This window comes from Manihot esculenta, chromosome 10, assembly GCF_001659605.2.
Source record: "Manihot esculenta cultivar AM560-2 chromosome 10, M.esculenta_v8, whole genome shotgun sequence".
Lineage (NCBI taxonomy): Eukaryota > Viridiplantae > Streptophyta > Magnoliopsida > Malpighiales > Euphorbiaceae > Manihot > Manihot esculenta.
Genome location: NC_035170.2, coordinates 23,385,564 through 23,398,128, shown reverse-complemented (window position 1 = coordinate 23,398,128; position 12,565 = coordinate 23,385,564). Strand labels below are relative to the sequence as shown.

Below are 12,565 nucleotides of genomic sequence, written 5' to 3'. Positions count from 1 at the left end.
TAAACAGTTTATTACATTCTCTCTATTTTATTCAGTATACTAACTTGAGCGTCAAAGTAGCTGCTGTAGTCACCTATAACTACCTCACATTCTTTTCCTTACAGGTTTAGACAATCACAAATAGCTCCGTTTTCGCCACGTCATTATTTTATTTTTAGCAACATTAATAAAATATTAAAATTATAATATTATATATAAAAATTTAAATATATAATTAATTCAATCCATCTCTAATTTATTATTTATACATATATAAATCTATTTATAAGTATGAAATTCAGAAAAATATAAATAAAAATAGAAAAAAAATCATGTTTCCATCTCCCACCCCTAAAAAGGGATTCCCAATAAAAATATAATATTACAATTAACTTATGAAATATGTACAAAATGAAATATTTTTCTTGATTTGTGTGGGGATATATAATTTTTTCTTTTTATCTGAACTATTTTCGATGGTGAAAATTATTTTTTTAAATTCATTTTTCGTGAAAATATTATGATATGCTCATTCAGAATAACTCATTTCCTTTGAGTTGTATTTATATACAAAAGTCATATAACAATAAATATTGATCGGATAGTGATCTTAAAATAGATTCATCTAATCTAATTTAGATATTATAAAAATTACGGTTCATAAATTTTATTATATTTTATAATTAATTTTAAATTTATTTATTATTAATTAATCAAAATAAAAATAATTTATAATAAATATAAGTATGATTATTAATCTTATTATTTACTATTTCTCTACCTTTGATATATAATATAAATTATATATAAACTAAGAAAAATAAAAAATTATATACATTTATTATTTATAATAATTCAATTAAATCAATATTTGATTAAATAATTTTTATTTTATTTTCAAAGTATATTATTTTTTATTAATATTACTATAAATATTCTAATATTTTTATAAATTCACTAAATTAAAAAGAAATTTTTTTTTGTTTTCTATGAAACAATTTTAGCTTTAATAGGTTAGAACTAATTTTTTTTTTTTTACAAAAAAATTGAATTATAATAAAATAATAAAAAAAAAATTTAAGTCCATGAAAACTCTACAATTGATTTAATTAGTAAAATTTAAATTAAATTAGTTTGAATTTTTAAAAATTTTTTTGAATAATTTATCATTAAATCTAATCTATATAAAATAACTAAAATTATCTATTAAAATAATTTCATCTATAAAACTACAATAATATTTAAGTAACATAATATAATAATTGTATTAAATATTTTTTTAATATTTAGATAATATTTTTTTGAATTAAATATTTAGATAATATTAAAATTAGTTTAGAATTGGGATATTTTTTAAAATTAAAGTAGTATATTTTGAATATAAATTCTAAAATTAATTTAATTAATAAAATTTAAATTAAATTATTTTGAATTTTTTTAAAAAAAATTGAATTATCTACTTAATAAAAATATTTTTTTTATTAAATCTAATCCATTTAAAATGCTAAAATTACCTGTTAAGATAAGTAAAACTATAAGAATATTTAAGTAATATGTTATAACAATTATGTTAAGTATTTTGTTTTATTTTTTAATTATTTAGATAATATTAAAATTAGTTTAAAATTAGGATATTTTTAAAATTAAAATAATTTTTTAATATTATTTTAAACTCATTAATAAAATTTTAAAAAAATTCATCAATAAATCTACAAAAATATTTAAATAATTTTGAGTATTTCCCTCTTCTTCACACATTTATACGTAAGAGTGGATATAACTAATATGATTAACTTTTTACTTAGTGAGAACTGTGATATTGGTTTTTTAGAGATAGTGTAACTATAATATATATCTATGAGTTTATGACTTATAAAAATATAAAAAATTATTTGAAAAATAAATTAGCAGTGTAAAAATATATTGTTCGAAATTATATGTAAATCAAATCAAATTAAAAAATTAATTAAATTAAAAAATTAATTTTGAGTATATTTATAAAAAAATATATATTTATTAAAGTAATAAAAATTTGATTTTTTTATAAATATTTTTTATAAATTATATTAAAATATTAATTTAAAGTGTTGATTTGAATGATAATGCTATTTTTTATTAAATTTAACGGTTTAAATTTATAATAAAATATAAATAAATTTAAGTGATCTATATAGAATATATTTTATTTAAAACACTAAAAATTAAGAATTTTTTTATTATCCCTATAAAATATAATATATATCAATCAAGGGAAGTAAATTTTACGAGAATAAAGACAGATACATAAGGTGACACATTCTATAATCATTACATTATCCTTCAAATATGTGGGTTTTTTTTTTTTTTTTTTTTTTGGAAAAATTAATGGCAGTGATTGAGATGTTGTGTCTGTAATGAATTCTTTTTATTTTTTATTTTATAACAAATTGGCATTTGGCAGGCAGTTCGAAGATCTTGATGAAATATTTATATATTTATTTCTAAAGCAAACATGCATATTATTTATCAGGAATATTGACAAATCCCAGTAAAGTTGATTTGATACTGGCTTTTCTTATCAGGAATAAAAAATGTTTTGACATTCTAAGTGGAATTTACTGTATAAATTTTCCTTTCTCGTTTATATAAACCATCCCACTTCAGACATAGTCAAGAAAATTTAGCTTTCTTCCCATAAAAGATGATGAACTTTGCTTATTTTGGTAAGCAATTAGGGTATCTTTTTAAATCACCATGCATCAAAGTAAATTGCTTTCTCAAATCCTACAAAACTTTAAGCAAATCATCATTTCGAATCTTGGTCTTCCATGTAAACCCATTTTGGATTCAACTTGTTTATTTTTTAATCCTTTCTCTTGTTGGGTTTTTGGCTTTGAAGGTCTCAAAGCCTAGAACTCCTCCTTCTCTCAAGCCTAATGACTTGGATATCTTCTTCACTTCTGTGTCTACTGCTACAGTTTCCAGCATGACATCAGTGGAAATGGAGGTCTTATCCAACACTCAGCTTATTATCATGACCATTTTGATGTTGGTTGGTGGAGAGGTCTTCACTTCCATGCTTGAAATTCAATTCAAAAGGTCCAAATTCTCTCGCCACAGTCTCTCAAACCCTACAAGCTCTTTAGAGCTGGTTCCTGCAGATGATTCTCATGGGTTAGCAGAGAATGAGAAATCAGCAGAAATTGACCTGGAAAGTCACAGAAACTCTTCAGGAATTGAGAGTTTGCAGTCTGCTTCAATGAAGACTCTGGGCTATGTGGTTCTGGGCTATCTCCTGGTGATTCACATAAGTGGGTCGAGCTTAGTTGCTTTGTACACATCCTTAGTGCCATCTGCAAGAGAAGTCTTGACTAAGAAAGCTATTCAAGTGCAGACATTTTCTCTGTTCACTGTAGTGTCAACTTTTTCCAACTGTGGATTTGTTCCTACAAATGAAAACATGATAGTTTTCAAGAAAAATTCAGGCCTCCTTCTCCTTCTAATTCCTCAAACACTTCTTGGAAACACACTGTATGCTCCTACTCTAAGATTTCTGATATGGGTTTTGGAGAAGATGACAAAGAGAGTTGAGTATAAGTACATGTTGAAGAACAGTAGAGAGATGGGTTACAGTCATTTGATGTCTGGTGTTCGTTGCTGGTTTCTGTTTGGGACAGTGTTGGTGTTCTTATTGGCAGAGCTTGTGGTGTTTTGTTCAATGGAGTGGAATTCAGGAGTGATGGATGGATTGAGTTGGTTTGAGAAGTTGGTTGCTGCGTTATTTCAAGTGGTGAGTTCTAGGCATTCTGGTGAATCTGTTTTTGATCTCTCCACTATTTCCCCTGCAATCTTGGTGATCTTCGTCGTCATGATGTGAGTTTCTCTTCCTTTTGAATTTTTTCATAATTTTTTTTTTAATTTTTTACACCTTATTTATAATATTCTAAAATTTAATTAAAATATTTCAAAATTTAGCAGTAATTAATAATTTTATTCCATTGAGAAGTCTAATAAAAATTGAGTTGAAGTTGATGTGAACCCACTTGCCCCTTATCACCACTCACCATCATAGCTTTTCTTTTTGGACATAAACAAACCTCGCACGTGCATAGACCTACACGACAACACTTCTCCCATTTTCAAATTATTTTTCTTAAATAATTTTACCTTGTTATTTTCTTTCATAATTCAAAACTAAATTAAAATTTATTTATTTATAAATTCTCATAATTCAGTGGATAAGAATGAAAATTCGTATCCTTTATAAAAATTGAATTTAATAAATTTTAAAATATAATTTTAATTTTGCATACCCATAATTTAATATTCATGACTAATGGTTAATTTATCAAAATATAAATAACAAAAAATTATGAGAAATTCAATTGGGGGATCATTTAATTAATGTACACTTATATTTCAAGTGCTGAGTCAAAAAGAATAAATTTCTAAAAAATTAGAAATTTCTCAAATTCAGTTCCTTTTTATCTATTACTTTTAAATTTTATCTCAACATTTCATTAAATTTTTTTATATTTATTCTTTTAATCGACCCCAAATGCAAATATATATTAATATAACGTTAAGAGTTACACCTACTAAAAAAATTGAATTGATGAATATTTAACAATTAACAGATCGGAGGAGAAATTTTATAGTATTTCAGTTGGACGTGACTATGGGCTGGTTTTGGGTCGGTTTCGGTTCAGAATCCATAATTAGTTTATTTTTCAAATAAAATTGAAATCGGTCTGATTTAAAAATAATTTGAGATAGTTTTGATATTTAGACAGTATCATTCGGTTTTAAAGTGGCTTTGATTTTTATTTTTCACAATTATGGTTTTGATTTCAATTAAATTTAAATTATAAATGGTAATACGATTTTAATTTTAAAAAAAATTACATAAAATGAAATAAATATAAATATTAAATATTATTGAATATATATTTATTAAATAAGTAAATTATATAAAATATATACATTTGCATTATATAAAAAATAAAATAACATTATATATATTATAAAAAAAATAATATTATATTTAAATATAAATAATATTTTTATAAATTAATAATAAATTTAAACTTAATTATTTGATAATTTCACGGACTTATACATCAATTTTAAATCACATAACTTTATAAAATATTTATTTTAAAAATAAAAAATTGAATTAAAACTGAATCAAACTACTTATTCAAATCGAACGATTTCGATTTGATTTGGATTTTGATTCATAGAAAGGAGACTATAACCGGCGTTCTTAATTTAAAATTTTGATCCGATTCAAAAATCGAAACAAATTAACCTTTCAATTTCAAATTTAATTAGTTCAGACCAGTTTACAGTCCAAATCAGACCGGACCGTAACCATGTCTAATTCAAATGATTCTATATAGGTAAAGGCCGTTGGATTAATATGATGAAAATAACTATATAAAAATATACTCTAAGCACTCACAAACTTAATTTGGTAATAAGTGCATTTGAATAGATTTGAAAAGTCTTAAGTTCTACTTCCTAATCTTCAATTTCCAGTTTAAAATACATATATATATATATATACTCTAAAAAAGGAAAATTGAACCTTAGGAAAAATTAGCCATGGAATCACCATATATTCTCTAATAAGAGATGCTCAAAATGAATTTGGTTGACAGGTATCTTCCACCATATACTTCATTTTTGCCAATGGAGATAAAGGAAGAGGAAGGAATTGTCAGAAGCGAAAGCAAAAACCAAAGGAAGACAACCATGCAATGCCTATTATTCTCTCAACTCTCTTATATCGTCATCTTCATCATTCTAATCTGCATAGTAGAGAGAGAAAAGATGAAGACAGATCCTCTTAACTTTAATGTCTTAAACATCACCATAGAAGTGATAAGGTATTAATTCTTTGTTAAGTTCCCATGCACGTATAGATTTCCATCTGAAATTTTATTATTATTATTAAACATGCTTGCATGGTTGGCAGTGCATATGGAAATGTTGGATTCTCAAGTGGATATAGCTGTGAAAGAAGACTCCATAAGGAGAGTTGGTGCAAAGATGAATGGTATGGATTCGTGGGAAAGTGGAGCAACTTGGGGAAGATCATCCTCATTATTGTCATGTTCTTTGGAAGGCTGAAGAAATTCTTCATCAATGGTGGTAAAGCTTGGAAGCTATCTTGACACGCACTTCTGCATAAGCTTTTGTATCATGAGCTAGCTTATCCAGTACCAGATGTTTATGCAGACATGTAGAATATATTATGCCGTGGAGCGTTATGCACGTTCTTTTTTCCTTTTTTTTTAAATTTAATAGAAGCTGGTAATGGAACCTTGTTCGCCACCTACTTGAGATGAGGCCGGTAATGGAAGATTGTATGTTATCGATTGACTGATAGAAACAACCAATGAGGCACAGACAACCACAGATCAAAGGGAGACTACAAATCATCAAGAAACTCAATAGCCAACAAGAAAATATCAATTGCCTAAAATCGTTTCAGCAATGAGTGAGGATACTTATAAGCGGCGCCTCTTTAGTAATGATTGCCTTCTGGATCTATCGTTCATGAAGCGGAAAGAGGCAAGAGATTTAAAAGATACTCAATACCAAATGTGATTCAGCTCCCTCAAAACATATGAACTAGCAAGAGCGAAAGATGAGACCTCCAACCGGATTGTGCACTAGTAGAAGACATTTGCTTTGCCCAATCCTTAATGAGCCTTTATCTCTTTTTTGAAAAGATGATTTCTGTTACATCCATAAATCATGAGAATGTGCAAAACCATATTGGAAAAGACGTTGTGGGTGGGGAATTGCTGGGAAGGACGATTGCGCGTAGATCATCATTCCTATATACACTGGTCTGGGGTGGAACTGCTCTTCTGATGACAGGGCGAAACAAGTTAGCACGGCAAAACTCGTGGATAGATTAAACTTGACAGATTTTGATCTCGTTGAGACCTGTCCAAGTGCCGTATAAATGCAGTAATTAAAAGTTCCTGTGTCATTTCTTGTCTTCGAATCTACGAACGGAAGAAAAATACCAACACCGTTTACATTTCCATTCCATGAGAGAGGGGAAATCACATGTAACTGGAGAGGTAAGACCTCATCTACTCAAGGCTCAAGTGGTTGAATCCAAAGTTCCATTTAAAAAATATATATTTTTTATTATAAATTCTATTTAACGTTTTTTTATAAGAAAAATTATTATATAAGAAGTTTTTAATTCATAACCTAAATTAAATTATACTTAATTAAATAAATTAATTGAAGTTTATTTTTAATTTAAATAATTTAAGTTTAAAACTTAAATTATATTAATAAATAAATTAAATATTAAGATGTTACGACAAGAGTTGTTGTTGGCGGTGCAATGGAAATATTTTATTGTGGTAGATTCGGGTTAGTTATCAACTATGAATTGTCAAATTTTACGGCTATTATCAATCCCCATCATCTTTTATTTAATATTTTACTTTTTCGTTAATAATTGAGGTAATGATAAAAAATTTATATTTTAATTTTAATTTTAATGTAATTATAATTTATATTTTTTTATTAATTAAAATTTAACTTTTTAAAATTATTTCAATTATATTTATCGTTATTTTTATTATTAAAAATTAATAAAATTATCATATTATCTATAAATAAAATTAAAAATATAAAATTTTTTAAATAATTATTTATTTTATTAATTTTTTTAAAATTTATTTTAAATATTAATATAATTTAAAAAAAATAGTGGATTAGTATTATATTTGAGAGTTAAAAGAATAATTAAAAAAAATATATATTCTAAAAACATTATTTTATTATTTTTAATATTTTTAAATTGAATTATATTAAATATTATTTTAAATTATTTTTTAATATTTCATAATTAATGTATTTAATAACAAAATTATTTTCATAATTTTAAAAATAATGCTAAATAGTAAATATATTAGACAGATATAAGAAAAATTTATTGATAATAATTTTAATTAAAATAAAATCAAGATAAATTATTATTATTATAAAATTATTGATAAAAATTAAAATAAAATTAATAATAATAATAATTTTTAAATATATTTAATAATAAAAAAGAGTAACTTGATAATTTTATAAATTTTTAACTATATAAATAACGGTAAAATGCATTTGAAGATATTAAAATAATGAAATTTAATTAGCAAAAAATAAATGTATAGGGTGAAATTACAATAAAAGTAAATTATAATTTTTTTTTATAATTAATTTTAAATTTTGTTAATGGTTTGTGGTGACATGACATTAATGTGACAAGTGACGTGATAATTTTATTAATTTTTTAATAATACAAGTAATGACAAAATACAATTAAAATATCTTTAAAAAGTTAAGTTTTAATTGGGAAAAAAAATACTGTAATTACAATAAAATCAAAACTAAAAACTTTTTTTAGTCATTAATTCTTAATAATTTATTACCATTATATACATAAATTATAAATTAGGTAATGATATTTATTAAAATAAAAATAAAGTTCAAATCAACTTTCACATGTGTCACCAAAATTTTTTTTTTCATAGATAAGGTTACAGTTAAATGGGTATGAGAAAAGAGACTACTTGATGTTGATAAGAAGAAATAAAATATTATATAAAATCTTGACTGCCAATAAATGAACTGCTTGATTTGCTTATCTTCGTGTATAAATGAAAGAGATAGACTAAATATAATCTGCCAAGAACTTAATGTTGGAAAAAATATGATAAAATAATAAAATTTTATTCGTGTTGTACATTGTCCTTAAAAATTTATTTTACAATCCTCCATGATTAAATAGATTTTTTAAAATTTAATTTTTAGGATCAAGACAATAAAAATTTATCTCTGATTTATAATCCAATAGAAAGTATAGAGAAGAAAAGGAATAAAATAGAAAATGGAAGTGTATATCTTTATGAAAATGTAGGTTATTTATAGTGAAAAAGTAGTTGGTGTAAGTTATTATAAAAATTTTGAGATAATATAATAAAATCATAACTGTTAGATTTAATATTAGATTCAATAGCAAAAAATCTCACAGATAAAATTTTCAATGATTTTCAACGACCACAACTTTTGAAATCCATATTTATTTTACAATAATTTCCATATATTTTGAAAGATTTTTCATTGCTGGGTTTAAAAATTTAGTGTATATGTTGCGAATATAGTGTCTTTTGAATTATGAACTAGACTTAAACCTAGATTAATAAGATTTAACATACAGAGTAATTGGTGAAATTTTTATTTCTATGAACTAAAAAAATTTTTTGTCTGCTAATATCCCATCAATCTCATAATACTCAACAGATCTTGTTGTCAATATTGTTTTACGTTAATAGGTCGTGCGTACGCCTGGTAGTTTATAAGTGCTCTAAAAATTATACCACAATCTCATAGAAGCGATCTCACTCCACACTTATATAGGTGATATCATTAAGGGTATATTGCAGTTTATATACCACCAATAAGGGATATGAATATCATTAAGAGTTTTCAACTCATTCTTTCATTAATAATGCAATCTAGCACTTCTCACACCATAGAAATGGACAATATTAGATAGTGCTAGCAAAACTAATAAGTGATTTGTTATTACCCATATTAACTTTTTTCATGAGATTTCTAATCACAAATGTTGGGTTTCTATTACTGTTAATTTCATATTGGCTAAGTCTCATTCCCCTCAATTTTTCATTTATTAACTTCTTTCTTCAAAGATTTAGTCAGAAGATTGACCAAATCTCACTTCTGACTCTATATAATTAATGAATATAATTCTATTTTTCATCAGCTGCTCAACCATATCATGGCTTAGATAAATATGTCTATTTTAACTATTGAAAGTTTTATTTTTTTTCAATAGTTATTACTGTTTGGCAATCACAATACATAAATGATATTGATTTTATTCTCAACATAGTATTTACTAAGGAACTTCTTAGCCACTCAAGTCTCATTGTCATTTAATTTCAGAGAAATGAACTATGATTTTATAGTGGTTTTGACAGTAATAATTGATTTTCAAGTAATTGCACCACTAATTAAATACATAATCACTAGTGGATTTTATTTCATTTGAATCTAAATTTCAATTAACATCATTGTATTATTCTAATATAATATGACATCCACTATATAAAATATCATAACTCATGGTACCTCTCAAATCATTTTTAAGTTTGACTAAAGTAGTCCAATGATCATGATTAGATTATGTATTGATGCTCTGAGATGCAGAGAAAATGGGGTTTACAATGGTTGAGTAAGTTTGGTTTGAGAGGAGGGTGCTCCTCTCCTTTTATTCTTTTCTTTTGTCTGCTAGTGACGTCCAACGGCCTTGCTGCTACTGGGCCACCTGTCTCTGCCATACGGATACGTACGTACAAAAGCGTCAGATGTCTGCTCCATGCTAAACGGCCATTTAATTTTCCCCTGGCACGCGTGTAAACAGATCTACTAGGTAGATGGACCCGTTATCCCCTCTCCTGCTAAGCCTCATGACCGAGCTGGGGGTGAAGAGACTGAGGCCCGATCTCAAAGCCGAATGGTCTAGGCCGACCCATTTAAGAGGCTTCGTGAACCTTGGACTAGAGTTGTCATCATGGGCTTGGCCTCGTATCGGGATGGTGAAACCCAACGGTCATCATGTATCAATCTATATAGTATAAGCTATATCAAGTCTGAAAATTTCATTAAATTCAACAATCTTTTAATAATATATGCATATCTAAATTGAGTAATAGTATAATCTCTATTCTTCTTTGAGAATTAACATTATATGGGGTGTTTACTAGTTGAGATGTCTAAATTTCTTTAGAAAAAACTCAATATTAATGCTTTTGAGATATAATTATACTATCATTCTAATTTTAATACTCCAAATCACATTTGCTCCCTTTATATATTTTATATCAAATTTATATATGTTATGTCGTAATTTGTATTAAATATAAGCATATGACCACATATAACAAGTAACCACACATTCATTATTTATAAACTTTGTAAACATGTACTTATCAACTTCAATAGAAAAAATAATGGCCCTAATTAAAACTTGGTCAAATTCTTTAAATACTTGTTTCGAAGCATATAAAAATTCAAAAATTTTGTAAATTTTATTTTATTTTTCCCTTAAGTTGTACCACATAAATTTTTTCTTTCAAATCTCTAAAAAGTAAAAATTCAATTGGTGAATAAAATTTTATACCATTAAGCTAAAACAATTATATTTGAATATATTTTTTTTAAGGATTAGGAGACATAGTTTTAGCAAAATACCCTCACACTTTTAAATATTTTAACTTAAACGTATAATTTTTTTTTCATAATTCATAGAAGCCTTATCAATTAAAAAATATATATTTTCTTTTCTTTTATTACGGTACTCTTGATGCTATTATGAATAAAAATAAATGCAAGTATCATTCAAAATAATAGCATCAAAAAAGGCATTATAGGGCTTAACAAGTTATAAAAGGATAAGACTGCAAAATTTATTTATTTGGTTCATGGATTCCTAGCCAAACAAGTATATCAATTAACTAAGAAAATGGTTTGTTATTTTAGAACTAATAGGAATAACCATAAGATTAAAAAAAGAGAAAAATATTGATACTAAGGTATTCATATGCCCTTATTCAAATATTTAGTTTATAAAAAAAAAATTCTCCTTTTTCTTATTTTGGTCAGAAAGCATAGTTTTAAAAAGATATCCGGCACTTTTAAATAATTTAGGCAAACTTATTATTTTTTTCACAATTCAAGGGGTTTTTCATTTGATATATATATATAAAGTTTAGTAAATCAAAAACAAGAAATAGCCGATTTCAATTAAAGAAAAAGGATAGTAAATAACCTTGAGAAATAGCCATTTTAATTTATACTCAATTGGTTGAAAAATGCACAAGAATATTATCAATTACAATATTTTATAGCTTATTGCTCTAAAACCAAAATGAGAAAAGATTGATTTAACATTTTTTCTAATTCATTTTTAAATTGAGTCTACATATTTAATATTTGATCTATATCTATTCTTTCTGGTAGACCAAAAGAAGAAAAAAAAATAAAGAATAATAATACACTCACCTGATTTCATTGTCTACAACCAGTTTTTAAAAGTAACAATTTTCAATAATCGCGATCCTAGAGTAGAATTTTAATTATTTTCTTCCAATAAGATTCTCTTCCACCATTGAAGGCTAAATCTTTAAGATTGTTGGAAGAAATAGGAAAGAATAATAAAACTTAAGTCGTGTTGGATACTATCCTTAAAAATTTATTTTGCAATCCCTTAAAATTAAACAGGTCCTTTTGAAATTTAATTTTCAGGATCAGAATAATAGGAATTTATCTCTAATTTGTAACCCAGTAGAAAGTATAAAGAAGAGAAAGAATAACATGGAAAATGAGAGTGTGTTTTTTTTTTTATGAAAATGCAAACTATTTATAATAAAAAAATAGCTGTTATAAATTGTTATAAAAATCTTGAGATAATATAATAAAATTATAACGGTCATATTTAATATTAGATTTAAATATCAAATCTGCAACAGGAAAAAAATCTCACAAATAAAATTTTCAA

The 12,565-nt window shown here is 25.1% G+C and overlaps 1 protein-coding gene across 2 annotated transcripts; it reads left to right on the top strand.

Moving 5' to 3' along the window:
- Positions 1 to 2,637: 2,637 nt before the first annotated feature.
- Positions 2,638 to 6,297, top strand: LOC110624626 (sodium transporter HKT1). Of its 2 annotated transcripts, XM_021769837.2 has the most exons (3): positions 2,638 to 3,831; positions 5,622 to 5,849; positions 5,939 to 6,297. In XM_021769837.2, exons 1-3 carry the CDS (start codon positions 2,660 to 2,662, stop codon positions 6,135 to 6,137), a joined length of 1,599 nt encoding a protein of 532 aa, XP_021625529.1. In that variant the 5' UTR covers positions 2,638 to 2,659; the 3' UTR covers positions 6,138 to 6,297. The 2 variants fall into 2 exon arrangements, with proteins under 2 accessions (XP_021625529.1, XP_043816718.1); XM_043960783.1 differs by lacking the exon at positions 5,622 to 5,849.
- Positions 6,298 to 12,565: the final 6,268 nt, after the last annotated feature.